The 20,312-nt window shown below is 42.1% G+C and overlaps 1 protein-coding gene across 8 annotated transcripts in view; it reads right to left on the bottom strand.

Moving 5' to 3' along the window:
• Positions 1 to 4,927: 4,927 nt before the first annotated feature.
• Positions 4,928 to 20,312, bottom strand: part of ZMYND12 (zinc finger MYND-type containing 12) — a 33,793-nt gene continuing 18,408 nt past the window's right edge. For 5 of the 8 annotated variants that reach the window (XM_055255703.2, XM_055255701.2, XM_055255702.2 and 2 more), the window contains 5 exons: positions 15,963 to 16,132; positions 12,671 to 12,793; positions 11,483 to 11,594; positions 9,129 to 9,274; positions 6,319 to 6,758 (listed from right to left, as the gene is read on the bottom strand). In XM_055255703.2, the coding sequence (XP_055111678.1) occupies positions 6,636 to 6,758; positions 9,129 to 9,274; positions 11,483 to 11,594; positions 12,671 to 12,793; positions 15,963 to 16,132 (674 nt within the window). In that variant the 3' untranslated portion in view covers positions 6,319 to 6,635. Of the gene's footprint in view, positions 5,611 to 6,318; positions 6,759 to 9,128; positions 9,275 to 11,482; positions 11,595 to 12,670; positions 12,794 to 15,962; positions 16,133 to 18,301; positions 18,410 to 20,312 lie in introns of those variants that run through there. The other 3 variants (XR_008652961.2, XR_010117688.1, XR_010117687.1) reach the window with 2 other exon arrangements.

Genomic DNA, 20,312 nt, shown 5'->3' with positions numbered 1-20,312 from the left:
TAAAATGAGGAAAAGGCTTCACAGAAGAAACTTTACCCTATTCACTTGCACACCAGCTGCATTCTGAAAAACTATAATTTTCCTTTCAAACGCAGACTGCCGTCTGAATTGTAATACTGCCAGCTCTCAACTGTCAAGATGATGGAGGAAAATACCAATGCAGATGGCGTGAGCTTGTCACGGGCCTGCTCAGCGTGCTCTCCTGGGCTGACATTTGAATTAAGATTCAAATAGCAAGTGAGAGCTGAAAGCTGTTTAAAATGGCTGTGTGGTGCAGTAAGGGGTCTCAGGGGATTGAAAGAATCTGTGTACTCACCAGAAGAACTCTGACAGGTCAGGCAGGGCCCTCAGGACTTGTGTTTGCCTGACATTTCAAGAGGCTTCCTGGGAGAAGCAGTGATAAGACCCTGGGGGACTAACAGTCAAAACAAGTCTCAAGACCCTTGAACTAAGGCTATTCCCCAGCTTCTGAGGGTCAGGGAGTCCAAACTGAGGTCAGAGCATCAAAGGGATAGTGCCTGATTGCTGCAGCCGAGGATGATTTGGGGTATGACATTATGTACCATTCATATTGTCCTTGAACCCAAACACTGGGGAATGTGGCCTATGTTTCTTTCTTCTCTTACATGAAAATCGTCAAACTACACAAAAGTGGAGAGAATAGTAAACTCCCGAGAAAAGGACGTTTCCATTTGCCTTTACCACATATAAAAAGATTAGCAATAATCCCTTGATACCATCTAATTCCCAGTGCATATTCAAATTCCCCCATTGTCTCAAAGAGAACTGCATTTAGCTCCATGGTAGACCAGCATATTTGGTGGGAAAGGAAGTACTTTGGAAAGGTTGCTGATGGCTTCCCTACCCTCTTGACGGTGGCTCTGGCAGAAACCATGCGGCAGGGGCACAGGTGGAGAGATGTTCAGGCTGGCTGCAGATGCCTTTCCAAGTTGCGGGATCTTGGGATTTCCTCTCCTCGAAGAATAAGCCTGTGATACTTCCCCTTCTACTTCCCAGAGTCACATGGTGTCCCTCTAGGACTCTCCCAGCTTCATGCTGCTGGCACCCACTTGTCTATCACGCTGGTATCTGCTGCTTTTCCTGCAGCTGCTGCTTTCACTAATGGCACTTCTTAAATCTGGTGAGAGGCTTCTCTCAGAAATGATCGCTCTTCCACTAACCTTAGGTCTACTGTACTCTCGGTGAATCACAGCTCTTTAGAGCTCCCCAAGGGCCTAAGCATCTTTTGTTAGAAAATTCTGGCTGAAATTCTCATGAGATGGGTCAGGGAACCTTGGAGTGGCAGCACTTGTGTCACATCTAAAGGCACTCCTCTGACTAAAGAGAAGTGGCAGCTGAGCACACTGCCTGCCCAGGGATTTTCTTCTGCTCTAAAGGACATTATTAAGACAATTGGTCTGTACTGTATTGCCTGATAGTATCATATCAATGTCAATTTCCTCATTTTGGTGATTGTTCTAATAAGAATATGTAAGAATGTGTCCTTGTTTTTAGAAAATACACATTAAATATCAAGGGATAGAGGGACATCATGTCTGCAATTTACTTTCAAATGGCTCAGAAAATAATGGGTTTCTAGAGAGAGAAAATAAAGCAAATGTGGTAAGACATTAACATTTGGGAGATCTGGGCGAAAGGTATTATAGGAATTCTTTGTGTGAGTAGGCTGAGTAAGTCTGAAATTACCTCAGCCTCCTGTGCTGGGTTCACCTCTTCTCCATTAAATGTTTCCTCCGGCGTTTCCTTAGGCTTTCTTCTATTCCTCAGCTGCAGGTTTCATCCCTACATGATCTCCATTGGCTTGGTATTAATTACCATGTACGTGATACTTTCAAATTTATCTCTGAACCCAGGCTTCTTTTCTTTTCTTTTTCTTTCTTTTTGTTTGTTTGTTTTTTTGAGACAGAGTCTAACTCTGTTGCCAGGCTGGAGTGCAGTGGCATAATCTCAGCTCACTGCAGCCTCCACCTCCAAGGTTCAAGCAATTCTCCTGCCTCAGCCCCCCAAGTAGCTGGGACTACAGGCGCCCGCCATGATGCCCGGCTAATTTTTTTGTATTTTTAGTAGAAACAGGGTTTCACCTGTTAGCCAGGATGGTCTCGATCTCCTGACCTCATGATCCACCCGCCTCAGCCTCCCAAAGTGCTGGGATTACAGGCGTGAGCCACTGCGTCCGGCCAAGTAAACCACATTTTGTAGAGCTGTTCACAACTGAGATGATTTCCTGCATCAGTAAATCATATATAAAAATGAAATACGTTTTCATTGAAGAGTAAAAAAAAATTAGGGCAAAATAACATTTTCGAATTAATGAAAGAAAGAAAATCTGAGAATTTGCCATCTTTAGGCCCTCACTATAGGAAATACTGAAATATTTATCAGTAATGTGAGCCGAGATGGAAGATGTGAAAAGAAGGAACATGATGACTTTACAAAATAATTATGACATGAGTTTAAGGTATATTTGAAATAGATAATAAGAAGGTATAAGTTAGCGGGAGGTAAATATAGTTAAAAGATTCTAAAGACCTTCTATTGTCAGGGATGAGGGTTTCCCAAATGACTTTAAATTTTGATAAGTAAGGAACAAATGCTTGGATTTCTGGGGCAATCACTAAAAGAACAGAAACACAGAATATAAACTACAAACTCGCAGAGTGGAAGAAATGGAAGGAGAAAAAATATGTAATCAATCCAAAAGAAAGAAAAGGAAAAAATAGAACATGCAGAACAAATAGAAGGCATAAAATAAGATCATAGATTAAACTCCAACAACTTTTAAAAACCCAAATCATTTAGTGTGTAAACAAAATGTAAATGGACTAAATGATTCTTTAAGAATGACAGATATAAAAACATCTAATCATATTATTTTTACAAGAGATGCATCACAAACATTATGAGCTGGGCCCAGCGGTGCCTGCCCCAATTCCACTACCCAGGGGGCTGGGGCAGAAGGATCTCTTGACCCCAGGAGTTCAAATCCAGCCTGCAAAACATAGTGAGAACCCCTCTAAGGATATAGATTGTTTGGTAGTATAGGAGACATATAGATTGTTTGGAAGAAATATCAAGAGTTTCAGTCAGAGTTTAGTCAGGAAAACAGAAACCTCCCTAGGCATTTTGAATAAAGAAGTTTATTTAATATAGAGAATTAGAGGCATACACAATCTTTGAAGTAGCTGGGAGATCAAGATCAGGGGGCAAAGGGCAGCAAGCTGCTTCCACAGGAAATCTGCATCCAGGAAAACAACAGTGGATGACTCGCAGGAAGGTAAATGGTTGCTCCTTACGCAGTTTCCAAATTTTGAGCAGTTGGCCCTCATTGACAGAATGTTATCCAGAATCATAAAAGGAGAGGGATACTGAGAACTATAGCTCTAAGCTTCCCCTTAGAAGCAGAGGTAAATGATGAAGGGAATGGTGATGATGCCTAGCTGATAACGAGCAATCCAGCCCCAAAGGAAGTGAATGCAGCTATATTAATATGAGACCAAAATAAACTCTAAGGCCCAAAACATTACTAGAGATAAACAGAATCACACTTCATAATACAAAAAAATTCCATTCACTAGGAAATACAATATTTAAATGTGTAGACACCCAATAACAAAGCCTCAAAAAACATAAAGCAAAAGCAGGCCAGGCGCAGTGGCTCACGCCTGTAATCCCAGCACTTTGGGAAGCCAAGGCAGGTGGATCACGAGGTCAGGCATTCAAGACCAGCCTGGCCAAGATAGTCTCTACTAAAAATACAAAAATTAGCCGAGCATGGTGGCACATACCTGTAATCCCAGCTACTTGGGAGGCTGAGGCAGGAGAATCACTTGAACCCAGGTGGCAGAGGTTGCAGTGAGCCAAGATCGCACCACTCCACTCTAGGCTGGGCGATAGAGTGAGACTCCGTCTCAAAAAAAAAAAAAAAAAATATATATATATATAATACATATATACACACACACACATATATATTATATATGTGTATATATATAAAGCAAAAACTAACAGGGCTACAAGGAGAAATAGATAAATCCACAATGTTAGTGGACAGATTTTATACCTTTCTTAGAAATGAACAAAAAGTCAGCAAAAATATGCAAGAATTGAAAATATGAATAAACTTGACTTAAGGGGCACTGCTCCCAATAACTTCATTATTTTCTAGCACACACAGAACACTTAAAATATTGACCACATTCTATAAAGAACATTTCTAAAAATCAAAATTATATACAGTATGTTCTAGGACCTCAATAAAGCTAGAAATCAATAGCAAAGAGGTTGTTTTAGGACTTCTCTTTTGGAAATTAAGAGTCGTATTTCTAAGTGACTCATGAGTCATAAAAAATAAGAAACATTTAGAAAAATAAAATACTGCATTTTTAAAATATATGGGATCAGCTAAAGCAGTATATATAGTAAAATTTATAGCCTTAAATGCATATGTTAGAAAAGAAGAAAAACTGAAAATTAAATTACTAAGTGTGAAAAAAAGCAGAAAATTATGGTCTATAGCCAAGAAGTAAATCAGTCAATAGAAACAATAAATTGGCTGGGCGCGGTGGCTCACACCTGTAATCCCAGCACTTTGGGAGACCGAGGCGAGCAGATCATGAGGTCAGGAGATCAAGACCATCCTGGCTAACACGGTGAAACCCCATCTCTGCTAAAAAAAAATACAAAAAATTAGCCGGGTGTGGTGGTGGGTCCCTGTAGTCCCAGCTACTCAGGAGGCTGAGGCAGGAGAATGGCGTGAACCTGGGAGGCAGAGCTTGCAGTGAGCTGAGATCACACCACTGCACTCCAGCCTGGGCGACAGAGCGAGACTGCATCTCAAAAATAAATAAATAAATAAATAAATAAATAAATAAATAAATAAATAAAAATAAAAAATAGAAACAATAAATTTAAACAATAACTTTATAAATTTATTCAATGCAGAAGCGTTAATGAACAGAAATTCAGGGAGGATAAGACAGGAGTAAGAAGGCAGAAAGAGGCCAAGGAATAAAGAACAGAGTGAGAGTCTAGTAAAATGGACTTTTTAGAATGTTTTTAGAATAGGTAAGTTCTAATATTTTCTTTTAAATTATCTGCTGAAGAGTTGTTGATCCTCCTCCTTAACCCTCCAGTCTTCATTAAGAGTCTATTTGAAAGAGCTGACTCATATTTGGGGTTACGGGTTAAGAGATAAGAAGAAGGCGCTCTGTCTTTAAAGAGAAGAAGAAAGTGCTACACAATGTTGACTGGAGAATGAGAATTCATCTGAGGCTGAAAATTAGATCAAGAGATGGCTGAAAGACAAGTAAGCCCCTGGGACTTCATAGCCATCATGGAGAAGCATAAGAATGCCCAGAAGTATGGAAGGAGGGGGCATGGGAGCGGGGGGGTGGTGGGGGTGGTTTCCAGCTGATTTTACCTGAAGGGGAAGGGTGACCCATCTGACTTATTTTTATTATATGTGTCTGAGTGAATTAATTTACAGTGAGGAACATAAAACTCTCTGACAGGTTCTTGACCTGCATATCTTCTCCCTGGGTGCAGATCTACTCATGAAGCAAAATGCTGCTTGGCAAGTCTGGAGAGGAACTAAAGGAGAAAAAAAAGGATACGCTAAATTACCAGAGTCATCAAGATGGGATGAGCTGATACAGCTGTGGCCACATCTGGGCCATTTTACAATAGTAATGGATGAGGCTATGGGGAGATCAAGGTCACAAACCAATGATGTGAGAGAGCTGGAATTTGAGCTCAGGCATGTCTGAGTCCAAGGCTCACCCTCTGTTCTCTCCCTCACAGGGGATCTTTCAGAGTGCCTCTCCCCTAGACTGTATAGATGGCCCACATCTGCTTCAAATTATTGTCTGAGATAAGAAAGATACCACCCTGGAATGGCATCTCAGTCAATCCATACTGAAGCTCCTTGACAGGCCCAGGGGCCTACTCTGGCACAGAAAGACCTTATGTCTAATTTATGCCTGTATTTTGCTATTTGTTTTCTATGTGTCTCATGTCCTTTTTGTTCCTCTATCTCACCTTTTCTTTAAGTGGATATTTTCTAGCATACCATTGTAATCCCTTTGTTGATTTTTAACTATTTTTAGAGTTATTTTCTTAGTGATTGCTCTATTATAATGGGTACTTTATCACAGTCTACCTCAGATTAACGCTAAGTTAATTCCAGCATAGAATTAAGAACAGAGAAACTTTGTTCCAATATAGCGTTATTCCCTACCCCCTCCTTTACCCCTCCTTTAGCAAAAGTGTATGAAACATGCATTGTTGGGAGACTTCTGGGAAATGACAAACTATTTGTAGTTTAATTACAAATACCATATTAGTGATCTGACTACATATTACTCAGTCATACAAAGTCATGATAAATCAAGTACAAAGGTCATGACAAACACAGTTTTTAGTGATTTCTATGCCTAAAGCTTTATATTCCCTTAATATGCTGTGTAAGAAAAAAAGAACAGCTATGTGTGCAATCCCAGGGGAAGAGGGTAGAAACTTCGGCAGTCTACAGTACCTCAAAGCAGTTGTGCAAGGCTGGAATATATTAGATCTTCAGTAGTCCCTGGAATAACCCTTGATGCAGAGCTCATGGGTCACTAAGTAATGGGATGGTCTTCAGTTGAAATGAGATTCAGTAACTCTTGAATGGTGCTTTGCTCATGGACATCAAGCTGCTGTTCTTTAGCTAGACTGAGGGCCCTCATGCCATATTCCTGTGCCTGAAATAGCATTGCAGTGACAAAAGGAAGTTGTCACAGGAAAGCACAACACTGGGAAGCCCCATCTGTGCTCAACTCCAGAAACATGAGACAGAACTCACCACCTTTTCACACCACCCACTGAGCTCTTGTTGATAAACCTGTAAACACACTGGGCCCTTACAGCTAGCCACATGTGCGCTGGGAGGGGCAGCAGGGCACCAGAAAAAAACCCCACCTGACTTGACGAACTAAGTACAAACTAAGTATACCTTCTTAACAAAGTGAGATCTTTGTAGGACCTTAATCAGGCCCTAGAGGCCATCACTGGAAGGCATAGAGGTGACAGGTGACACAAGTAAATTACTACATCCTAAGATGTAGGACCTTAATCAGGCCATACAAAGACGGCCCTAGAGGCCATCACGGAAGGCATAGAGGTGACAGGTGACACAAGTAAATTACTACTCTGGGGTGGTCCTGGGGACCATGTGGCCCAGAGTTTTGACTTAGAAAGAGGCTCTCCTTTCTTCCTCCCTTCTTCTCTTCTCTTCCTTCCTTCCTTCCTTCCTATAAATTGTTATTGAATGGTTACCATGTTCCAGGTCCTGTGAGTATAGGCAGAAATTCCTATTCTCATGGAACTTACAGTGTAGTAGGGGAGAAAGACAATAAAGAAGACAAATAAGTAAAACACGATAGTCTCTTAAATAGGGATAAATGCTAAGGAAAAAAATAAAGCATGAAAGGGGATAGGAAGCATTAGAGGTAGTAGTGGGCGTCTGCAGTTTTAGACAGGGAGAGCAGGGAACGCTTCACTGAAAAGAAAACAGCTGTCAAGTGAAGGCCTGAAGGAAGTGAGGTGCCAGTCTTGATGGATAGATAGATGTGTGCCTTTTGTCTAAGGCCTCTTGTAGATCTAACACGCCCTGGGGTAATGACTTCCTTGAGTATACAGTGGAAAATTGGACATTGCACCATAGAAATGAGGTTTTGTCCAATGTAAATTTGAAAGTTCAGTGGAAATGTTTTCCTATTCCTCACCTATTCCTACCCCTATCCCAGACAGGGTTAGTGCCCTGTGCACTGTGCTCCCACAGTGCTCTGGGCTTCACTGTCACACTCTATTATAACCTGTGAGCTCCTCCAGGCCTGGTATACTGCAGGTGCTTAGTAAAAGTTAGCTGAAGAAAGAAGAGAAGGAGGAGGGAGGAAAGGAGTCTTAAATTTTCCCATTTCACCCACACAAAAAGGCCTCCCTCCAACCACCCTCCTCTCTCTCCCCCTGCCTACTGCTTTTTCTTCTTCTTCTTCTTCTTTTTGAGACAGGATCTTGCTCTGTCACCCAGGCTGGAGTGTAGTGGCACAAGCACGACTCACTGCAGCCTCAATCTCCAGGGCTCAAGTAATCCTCTTATCTCAGCCTCCCGAGTAGCTGGGACTACAGGTGCACACCTCTATGCCCAGCTGATTTTTTTATTTTTAGTTTTAGTAGAGAGTGGGTCTCATTATGTTGCCCAGGCTGGTCTTGAACTCCTGGACATAAGCAATCATCCCGCCTCGGCCTCCCAAAGTACTGGGAATACAGGCATGAGACACGGTGCCTGGCCTGGTTTTCTTTATAGCAGTTTCTACTGTCTGAAATTATATTAGACATACATATGTTTATTTCCACTCCTCCAAAAAATACCAGTGCCATGGAGATAGGAAACGTATGGATCACCACTGTATCCCCAGTCCCTAGATTAGTGCTTTACAAATGGTAGATTTTCAATAAATGTTTGAATGAATGAGAGAATCAACCAATAAATCAATAAACCTGAGACATACCACTTACTGTCTGTAAGACATTGGGCAAAGAATTGACCCTTTTGGTGCCTCAATTTCCTTGTTTGTAAAGTAGAGATAATAAAATAGCTACCTCATTAATGTTGGTGTAAGCATTAAGTATGATAATTGTGTAAAGGGTTTAGGCCAACAACTGGTATGTAAAAGTACTCAAAAACAGTTACTTTTTGAATCATTTCATGGCAATGCATTTCTGCCTGAATCCCTGCAGCAACAGGGAACTCAGTAACTGAGTGGAGTTAGAGCGGCTACTACATCTGTCCAAGGCTCCCCAGAGCCTTCCTGCCCTGCAGGCTTCCCAGCACTGCCCCAGACTCCCTTTAACTGTGCAAGACTGGGAACCCTCAGGGGAAGAAGACAATCCAGCTTCCATTATGCAGGCTGGACTCAACACAGGAGAAAAGTCGTGAGCATCTGAACCTCTTTGGAGTGAGGCTTAGCTCCGAGGGCAAAAGCTATTGGAATTGGGCAAACCACAAATGAGTTTAACTAGATGAATTTCTACCTTCATTTTAGACGTGTTGCTTTTTTAGGGAAACTTGCCTTTGAAGAATTCATCATCAGGTAGTAAAGCATGACCAGGATCTTCAGAACAAAGATGGTTTTTTGGGGGGCTTTGTCAGATGTAGATTCTCGAATGTTCAAGATTGAAGTCAGGATGCGAATGGCTTCTGCTTCCTGGGCTTCATCTGCATTGGAAGGGGAAGAAAGAAAAAACAGGCTCTTGGCAACTCAGTCTGCCCTCATCAAAAGCACTCATCTGTTAAAGGGCCTGGTCTGCTGAAGCCTTCCCAGGGGCACTGGTGGAAATAGCACCAATTACAGCAAGTTTTTTACCTAGAGGACTCCCTCCAGGTGCAAAGCGGGAAGCCCCAAAGCAGGAGTTTCAGACCGCTTTCCAGCTTTGCTTAGCATGCCATTATCAGAGTAGCCTAAAAATATGCTCACTCCCACAGGTCCCAAAGTTGCTAAGGTTTCTCTCTTTCGGAGTCCTGAACTCTAGATCTCTTGGGCTTGCAAACACAGAGAATCTGTCACAGGCAGATTCCTTGGGTCCAATTCAGCTTCCAGTCTATAGCTGAGAGGAGAGAACTGGGGGAAGGGACTTTTTGCAGCTGCAGCAGCTTAACTCTTCTCGTCTAGGCCATAGATGCGTAAGCAACAACCTTCATACTTCCCTCTGAGAGTCTGTTTACTATTTTCCCCAGCAGTTTTTGGTCCTACTTTAGTCATCATTTACTGAGAAGTTACTACATGCACTTAAAAGCACTTAGACAAGTACTAAGCTTAGAGAAAAAGACAAAAAGGATATATGCCATCATGTTAAGGTTGGCTATCTTTGGATATCTATGATTTCCAAGTTTTCAGCTGTAACATGAACTATTTACATAATGAGAGAAAATTCAATAAAGTTATTAATTTTTTAAACTTTAGCTCAAAACCTCTCCTCCAAAGAGCCTTTCTTCTTCAACACCACCCAACTGTTCTCACCTCTTCATTCTGGGACTCATCTTGTAATCTAATTTGTACTCACAGGAATGTTCTTTTGTTATTGCCTATAGGTTCTATATCACCAGCTGCACTGTATGTCTCTTTTGAGCAGAAACTAGATCCTCTGTGTCTTTTCATTGTCTCTGAAGGCACGATGCTGTACGGTACTATTCAACACTTAGCCCTTTGCTGCGAATTGGGCAATTTTTTTTTTGCTGCGAATTTGTTGGAATTGGGCAAAACACAAATGAGTTCAACTAGATGAATTTCTACCTTCATTTTAGACATGTTGCTTTTTTAGGGAAACTTGCCTTTGAAGAATTCATCATCAGGTAGTAAAGCATGACCAGGATTTTCAGAACAAAGATGGTTTTTGGGGGGGCTTTGTCAGATGTAGATTCTCAAATGTTCAAGATTGAAGTTAGGAATACAGTTTAATTCAGTTGGGCCCGGCCACTGAGAAGCTCACTGTTCAGTAAAGCATGAAGCTAAGGCACCAGAAGAAATCAGCAATGCAACTTCTGTGTAGAGTCTACCTTGGCTTATGTGTCCTGCAGCAAGAGTCACCAACCCCCAGGCCATGGACCAGAACTGTTTTGTGGCCTGTTAGGAATCGGGCTGTGCAGCAGGTGGTGAGCAGGAGTGGTGGGGGCGAGCAAAGCTTCATCTGTATTTACAGCCACTCCCCATTGCTTGCATTACCACCTGAGCTCCACCTCCTGTCAGTTCAGCAGCAGCATCAGATTGTCTTAAGAGCATGAACCCTATTGTGAACTGTGCATGCAAAGGATCTAGTTTGTACACTCCTTATGAGAATCTAATGCCTGATGATCTGTCACTGTCACCCATCACTCCCAGATGGGACCATCTAGTTGCAGGAAAACAAGCTCAGGGCTCCCACTGATTCTACATTATAATGCATGGTATAATTATTTCATTATATATTACAATATATTAATAATAATAAAAACATAGTACACAATAAATGTAATGCACTTGAATTCTCCTGAAACCATTCCTCCCACGCCCTCCAGTCCATGGAAAAATTGTCTTCCATGAAATGGGTCCCTGGTGCCAGGCAGAGATTGGGACTGCTGCCCTGGAGGGATAACATAGAAATGGATGCTCTGCAGAAATCACAGGGGGCTTTGATGGGGTCTTTTATTCCTCTAAATCTGTCCCTTAGTAGCCTCCGAATGGCTATGTGTGATGATAGGGATCTGAATTCTTCCCAACACTGGTAAAATCTCTTTGATCCCCGTATCTCAGTTTTCTCCATCAGCAACATGGGGAAGGTAGCAATGGTGCTTCATGACAAGGACAGCTGCTTTCCCTCTTAGGGACAAAGTCTGTGTATTGGGTGAGATGAAGTCACTACTCTCCCTTCAGGGAAAACTGCCACTTACCCAAGCCAGTGTCATTCTCAAATAGTTTGCCCAGTAAATCCATTTGTTGGGTGTGAGCCTGTGAGAGGACTTGATAGTGATTGTTCAAATATGCATGCCAGATCTCAGAGACCTGTTGGGAAAAGAGACGGTAATATGACAAGCAGGCCAGATCTCAGCCGTCGGACCAGGCAGGTGAGGAGAATAGCGCATTTGGCCGGGCTTCTGGACAACCCGGAGGTTCTCTCTCCTACTGTGCCTGGAGGCAGAGGGAGCCCTAGGAGCCCAAACAGGCCTGGCCAAGGTAAGTGTGACAAGTGATGGGCTGCAAAGGGCCTGTGGCAGCTCATCTTGGGGTAGCCCTAGTGGGGTCTAATAACAGTGGCTATCTTTTGTACAGCACACAAAACACGAAACCTTCACATCCTCACAACATCCCGATGTAATATTCTTATTATTCCCATTTTACATGTAAATAAACTGAGTCTCAGTTTATTTAGTAAACTGAATTTAAACTCTGGTCTATCTGATTCTAAATAGCCAGAATTTAAACTCTGGTCTATCTGATTCTAAATAGCCAGAATTTAAACTCTGGTCTGTCTGATTCTAAAGCTTTTAAGCTACAGCAAAATGCCTCTTTCTCAGAAGCAGGTCTAAAACATGAATCAACAATCAGCAGAAAGCCTATATTACACATTTATTACACAAATGATTGCCTGCTAAGTGAGGTGGTACTATATGGAAACAACTGACATTTTAATATACTGGAAACAGTTTAAAACATTTTATATGTAAATATGGAAATTTCTCATGTTCTTGGATCCATTGACAGGATCTTGTAGCAAAAGACTTCCCTTGGAAATCTCCTTCTCTATCGCACACTTCAATATGCCCACATTAGCTTGCTGCTATGGGTATGACACAGCATACAACTGTCTATTTGAAGGGGTTTGGCTCTTACTGACCTGTCCTTCATTATTCGTTAATCACCCTATGGATGTTAAGGGTTAGTCTATTTTGGTAGTGGAGACACTGGAAGAAAGAAAATGGAGTATATCCTGTATCAGGCTATATAATCTTGGGCAAGCCACTTCATCTCTCTGTGCCTCTCTTTCTCGTGAATGGTATGTTTTTCATGAATAGTCTAATACAAGTCGTAAGACACCAAGCCTAAGAGTGAAGGCTCAGCTCCCACATTCCCCAGCTCACCTTGGTGTACAATGTGTCTGCCAGGTCCAACTTTTTAAGGTCATAGAATATATTAGCCAGGTGGAAGTAGCCTCCTGAAGTCCTAATGTCCTCTGTTCCAAATGCACAACTGGCAAAATAAATCTATAGCAGGAGGAAGAAGGAGAGTGCTTGAGTTCCTTTTGCAAATCATATATCTGATAAAGGACTTGTATCTAGAATACATACAAAAAACTGTTACAACATTCCAATTTAAAAATGGGCAAAAGATCTGAATTGACATTTCTCCAAAAACATATTCAGATGAATAATAAGCACATGAATAGATGCTAACATAGTAATTAGGTAAATGCAAAACAAAGCTATAATGAGATATCACTGCATCTGGGATGGCTAGAATCAAATACAGAAAATAAAAAGTGTTGGGAAGGATATGGAGAAAACGAAACCCTCACACATTGCCAGTGGGCATGTAAAAGGGTGCAGCCTCTGTGGAAACAGTTTGGTAGTTCCTAAAAAAGTTAAACATAGAGTTACTACATGACCCAGCAATTCCTCTTCTAAGTACCTACCCACAAAGACTTGTACGTAAGTGTTTATATCAGCATTATTTAAAATACACAAAACTAGAAACAACAAAAATGTCCATCAACTGATGAACGCATAGACAAATTGTGGTATATCCAGGCAATGGAATGCTAATCAGCAATAAGAGGAATGAACTGTTGATACATGCAACAACATGGATGAATCTCAAAATAATCATGCTAGGTGAAAGAGGTCAGATGCAAAGGACCACACAGGATTCTGTCTGTATGAACTGTCCTGAGAAGGCAAATTTGTAGAAACAGGAAGTGGTTGCCTGGGGCTGGAACAGGAATGGGAAATGACTACAAATGGATACAAGGGATCTCTTTGAGGTGATGGAAATGTTCTGAAACTTGATTGTGCTCATGGTTGCACTACTCTGTAAATTTGCTAAAAATAATTTAATTGTACCCGTAAAATGGGTGAATTTTATGGTATTATGGTATATATCAATAAAGGGGTGTCTGTGTGTGTGTGTGTTTAAAAAGCTAGGCTAAGGAATCTGATCTTGTGCTAATTCTTTTTTTTTTTTGAGACATAGTCTCCCTCTGTCGCCCAGGCTGGAGTGCGGTGGCACGATCTTGGCTCACTGCAACCTCGCCTCCTGGGTTCAAGAGACTCTTTTGCCTCAGCCTTCCAAGCAGCTGGCACTACAGGCACACACCATCACACCTGACTAATTTTTGTATTTTTTGTATTTTTTTTTTTTTTTTTGGAGACTGAGTCTCACTCGGTCGCCCAGGCTGGAGTGCAGTGGCGCAATCCTGGCTCACTGCAACCTCTGCCTCCCAGGTTCAAGCAATTCTCCTGCCTCAGCCTCCCGAGTAGCTGGAATCACAGGTGCATGCCACCACACCCAGCTAATTTTGTATATTTAGATGGGGTTTCACCATCTCGAACTCCCGACCTCTGGTGATCCGCCCACCTCGGCCTCCCAAAGTGCTGGGATTACAGGTGTGAGCCACCACACCTGGCCTACTAATTCTTAACTGTGTGGCCCAGCTCAGGACAGAATGTGCCTCTGCTTAATTTGTTGGAGGATGTAGAGTATAGAGAGGAAACACAAAGAATTGTATTAGTCAGGAGCCCAGGTGGAACTAGATGGCACCCTCAATAAGATTGCCTGAAGACAGTTTAGTGGAATTATGATTTGACGTGTAGAAGGGTTAAGAAACCAACCAGGGCTAGGGAAAAGCCCTACGAGTAAAACCAACAAGGCCTAGTGAAACACCCGGGACTACCAACAGCAAGAAACTATTACCATCCCTACACCCGAAACAGCAAGGGGAGGAAACAAGGTTACCAGGGCCCAGCAAGAGCTAGCACTATGGAAGAAGGCTGCCTGACAGGAGCTGTGGCCACAGAGGAACACTGTTCCTGCCAGATCAGGGGTGGGCAGAGAGACAGCAGAGAGAATCAGTGCCTCAGCCTTTTTCCCCTCCTACTCTCCACTGCCCTACTATGCCTTCCACTCTCCAAACCCAACCAAGGCCAGAGAGCAATGGAGTCCACAGAGGTTGTGTCGTCCATAGAGGTCAGGCTCCCAGGGCATAGAATAGGGCAGAGAATGGATATGGGGTAGTGCAATTTAAAGAATAACCAGTGTAAAATTTAATTTATGGACATTGTACAGGCAGGCAACCAGAGGAAGGGCTGCTTGGTGCAGAGGCCAGAAGAGAGGCTGAAGAGAGAACCAACCTGCATGGAGACTGCAGTCTGACTCTACGCTAACTCAGATTTCACACCCAGGAACTCTGTTCTCTGGTAATATTTTCCAGTACTGAAATCCTAATAGAAACCCCTTAAATTTTGAAAGAACAATTCAGTTATCACCCTCAACATCCCATCTAACCCTTGTACAGAGTTTTATCATCGATAAGTGCTTTCTTATACATCTAGCTCTTTTAAATTTAATAACCAACACTCTGAAGTAGAGATATTACTGTTATTTTTAAAAATAATAGCCAAAGTACTGTACATATATTGTCCTATTATTAATCTTCGCAATGACCCAATGAGGCAGAGACTATTTTATTATTCCTGTCTTGCAGGTGATGAAAGAGGTGAAACAAATTTTCCAAGACTATGTGGCTAGTGAAACAACAGATCTGTGACTAGAAGCAAAGCCCTTCTCTCTCTCGCTCTTTTTTTTTTGAGACGAAGTCTTGCTCTGTCGCCAGGCTGGAGTGCAGTGGCACGATCTCAGCTCACTGCAACCTCCACCCCCCAGGTTCAAGCGATTCCCCTGCCTCAGCATTCCGAGTAGCTCGGACTACAGGCTTGCACCACCATGCCTGGCTAATTTTTTGTATTTTAGTAGGGACGGGGTTTCACCATGTTGGCCAGGATGGTCTCAATCTCCTGACCTCATGATCTGCCCACCTTGGCCTCCCAAAGTGCTGGGATTAGAGGCGTGAGCCACCACGCCCGGCCAGCAAAGCCCTTCTCTTAAGGAGTATGCTGTTTTGCCTCCCTTTACTCTTCAGGGCAACTGAAACTTCAGGAATATGTGACCTGGCCAAGGTTGAATAGCTATGAAGTAGAAATGCTTGAACTTAGGTCGGTAGAATTGTGTCATGGCTAACATGCCACCAAATAAGCAGTTGTAAACAGAAAGTTTTAGAGAAATGCACAATTTTTAAAAAATTAAACAGATTTTGGAAATATACAGGTGTTATAATTTAGATTTTGGAAATATCCAGGTGTTATAACTTAGCTTGTTTACATCATTGGCCAGATGATAACGGGCTTCTTCATAGTTTTTCTTAGCTATATAGAGAAGTCCCAGATTCCGATGCAGTAAAGAGTGGGTGGCATTACTACAGTCAGTTGATTTGAGGACTGCCCACTGGGCTTGGAATAGATATTCTTCAGCCTGAACGATTCGGCCCAGACCTGCCCAAAAGCAGAAAAGAAGGTTATAATTCATATCCAGGCCAAAGAACACATGAGGAAATATGAGTCATTTCCCATTCACTCATGTATTCATTGACTCAAGTATTTACTGACACAGAAAAACTCATACAGGAATGTTCATAGCAGCCTATTCGGAAGAGCCAAAAAAAAAAAAAAAAAAAGAGAGACAATGTAAATGTCCATCAGCTGATGAGTGGATGAACAAAAGGAGGCATCTCCATCTCCATCTCCATCTCCATGAGTGGAATATTACTCAGTTATAAGAAGGAAGGAAGTAGTGCTACCTGCTATAATTGGATGAACTTTGAAAACACTATACTAAGAGAAAGAAACCAGACACCAAAGGCCACATATTGCATGATTCCATTTATATGAAATGTCCAGAATAGGCAAATCCATAGAGATGGAAAGCAAACTAGTGGTGGCCAGGCGACAGGGAGTCCAGTGCAAGGGAGGCACTAACAGGGGGTCCAATGCAAGGGAGGAACTAAGAGGGAGTAACTGCTGACAATTACAGGCTTTCTTTTAGGGGTGATGAAAATGTTGTGGAAATAGATCATGGTGATTGTTGCACAACCTTCAGAATGTGCTAAAACCACTGGATTGTCCTTTTTTTTTTTTTTTTTTTTTGACAGAGTCTCACTTTGTTACCCAGACTGGAGTGTAGTGGCATGATCTCGGCTCACTACAACCTCTGCCTCTCCGGTTCAAGTGATTCTCATGCCTCAGCCTCCCAAGTAGCTGGGACTGCAAGCATGCGCCACCACACCCCGCTAATTTTTGTATTTTTAGTAGAGACAGGGTTTCACCATGTTTGCCAGGCTGGTCTCAAACCGCTGACATCAGGTGATCCACCTGCCTCGACCTCCCAAAGTGCTGGGAATACAGGCGTGAGACACTGCGTCTGGCCTGAATTGTTCTTTAAAAGGGTGTATTTTATGATATGTGAATTATATCTCAATTGTGAAATATATATATGCATATTTAATACCCTTTATGCGCCAGGCCTTGTGTTGAGTGATGGGGATTCAAAGTGCAACATGAAAACAAATGTATTTACAATATAGTATAATTGCAATAGAAATACAAGCTTTGGAAGTGTCAGAGGATAGGAAATGTTTAATTCTATAGATGAGATGGAGAAGGACACTGAAGCAGAGTCTGAGCTGGGTTTTGAGGATGAATAGAAGTTTTCCAGGTAGATAAGGCAGGGAGAGCATCCCAGGCAAAAGTAACAGTATGTGCAATGTCATAGAAATATGAAATAATACGTTATGTTCATAGAACTATACAGAGTCACAGCTGCAGGGAATTGGTTCCAGAACCCCCATCAGATACCTAAATATAAGGATGCTCAATGCTCTAATATAAAGTAGTGTAGTATTTGCATATAACCTATGCACATCATTCCTTATACTTTAAATCAACTCTAAATTACTTATAATACCTAATACAATGTAAATGCTATGTAAATAGTTGTTCTACTATATAATTTTTGTCTTTTTTAAGTTTAAATTTTTTCTTTTTTTGCTTACTAGCCCACAAGTAACATCATGTATTGTTTTTACTTGTATCATTTTTAATCATTATATTATTTTAAAAAATATTTTTGATCCATGGTTGCTTGAATGGGCAGATGCAGAACCTGCAAATATGGAGGGCCGACTCTATTAGCCTGTGATGCTGGAGCACAAATTGTGAAGGACAGAATGGCAGAAAATGAGGCTATGGTGGTAGGCAAGGGGCAGGTCACAGAGGGCTTAGTGAGTTATGCCAAGGAACTTGATGCATGTGGATAAAAACTAGAGGATTTTCAAAAAGGGCGAGAGAATCGGATTTAAATTTAGAAAGATCCTTTGGAACCAATGTGGAGGAGGGACCAGAGGGGAGGAATAAAGGTAGAAGATTCACTGGAAGATGTCTGAAATAGTTCAGGCAAGCACGCTTAAGAGCCTGAAACAAGACAGTGAACTAAGGAAGAGGAGATCCAAAAGAGACAGGAAGTAGAATGGACAACGCACGGTTACTAAGTAATGTGGAAGGTAAGAGAAAGGAAAGCCACCTTTATTGCTAATATTTAGATACTCTGGACACTTAAAGCTTTTTGTTTATTACATATCATCTTTACATATACAGAGGCCTGCCTACCTGCTTGGCTCCTGGGGAAATTTGTCGGAACTGAATAGAAAGCCACTACATCAGCGTGCTGCAGGGCAGGAGGCGTGCTCTGGGGGTGAAGCATTGGTGTGATAGGTGCTGCAGCAGAAATGGCATCAACGAAGGGTTAGGAGGTAAGGACACGAACCCCTCATAAGCCAACCCTCTGCTCCTCTGTATCCTTCCTGTCAGACCTAGTTCATATGTAAGCATGCTTTTTATTCTAGTTGTAACCCTACATCACTGAATTAAAGGAAAAGAGATGAAGAGGATGCAGTCTACAAGAAGAAGCAAGCAACTTTGCCTGATGGAAGGTCAAAGTGCAAACTAAAATGGGAAACTACTAGATGAGGAGCACGAGGCCTAGTCCCTGATCCTGGCTCATGTGAACATGGCAAGTCACATCTTCCCTCCAGGCTTTGTCTGTAAAATATGAGGTTTAGGCTGAAGTCCTCTCACATTTGAAGAAGCAAATGACTCTTAACTAAGATTGTTTAGATGGGAAAAAAATGGTACAGGGCATTGACAAATATTGGAAATTTAAAATTTTCCACATCCAGTTCTCACTCAAGAAGGCAATGCCAAAGAAGGAAGACGCCAAGACCCAGCTGAACCAGCATCTAAACAAGCATCAGTCCTAAAGGAAAAGGCATACTTGGGAGAATAAACTGTGAGGCTAGAGAGAGAGAGTACGATGAGAAGAATGGGCTGCTACTAGCCCATGAGATTACAGTCAGAACTAAGATTGTGACCAGTGAGTGCCTAAGTTCAGGCCTGCCTCTTATGGACAGTGACTACCTGGAGAGGCATAGGGTGAAGTGGAGGTGGTGGAGACATAAAGGAAGTGATACTATCCCTTAGGGTGACTTTACTGGTGTATAGAATTGAGAAAAGACAGCCATTTACAGACCAGTGGTACTTGTCTGAAGGGTGAGGCAACAGGCTTATACTGGGTTAATGGCAGATCTGGGAGATACTATGGGGGAAGATTTTGCAGGACTTGGTGATGAAAGTGAAGGAATGCAGCATACAGCAGTCACAGCTGAGTCAAAGGTTGTGGCTGTGAGGTGCCCAGGGGAAGAAAAGGGAATCTGCATTTATTGAAGATCTGTTATTTGCCCAACATTGTGCTAGTCCCTTTGCATCTGTGGTCTAAGTCTGCCAACAACCCTGTGAAATAATCATCAGATGAGGAATTTGAAGAGGAGGCAACTTCATTCATTCATTCAACCAACCATATATTCACCTAATTGATTGAGTCTCTATCACAATGTGTGATGCTCAATGCACACTAAGACATGATCCCTGACTCCAAGAAGCTTAAAATCAAGTGAAGTAGGCATACAATAAATAGACAAAACACGAGTGCTGTGAAGGAAATGAACACAACACAAGTAACCAAAATGCTAGCTCACTGCAGCCTCCACCTCCTGGGCTCAAGCAATCCTCCCACCTCAGCCTCCCAAGTAGCTGGGACTACTACAAGTGCATGCCACCATGCCCGCCTAATTTTTTTTTTAACAGATGAGGTCTTGCTAGGTTGCCCAGGCTGATCTTGAATTCCTGGGCTCAAGAGATCCTCCCATTTCGACTTCCCGAAGTGCTGAAATTACAGGTGTGAGTCACCATGCCTGGCCAGTTTAAGCACATACCTGAAGGATGATCAAAAGCCAGTCACATATGAGAGCGGAAAGAGCATACCAGGCAGAAAGAACCATGTATGTGAGAGCTCTGAGTGAAGAAGAGCTTGGTGCCTGCAATCACCCAGCCAGTAAAGAAAGAGCTGATATTTGAACCCAGGCTCTCCTGCTTCCAAAGCACTGATAACAGTGGGGGAAGATGAGCAGGGTGGCTCCTCCTTGAAGTATTCCTGAAAATGTCATTTCTAGTTGAGTAAAATTTCAAAGTTTTACTAAAAAGAAAAAAAAAGCTGAATTTCTGTTATCTGTCCACTCCAGTCTGAAAGAATCTCTAAGATGGGAAAGAAACATGTGCACAGGAA

The sequence above is a fragment of the Symphalangus syndactylus genome, chromosome 12 (genome assembly GCF_028878055.3).
Source record: "Symphalangus syndactylus isolate Jambi chromosome 12, NHGRI_mSymSyn1-v2.1_pri, whole genome shotgun sequence".
Taxonomy (NCBI): domain Eukaryota; kingdom Metazoa; phylum Chordata; class Mammalia; order Primates; family Hylobatidae; genus Symphalangus; species Symphalangus syndactylus.
Note: the sequence above shows the minus strand (reverse complement) of the source record. Positions and strands in the feature narration are given on the sequence as shown.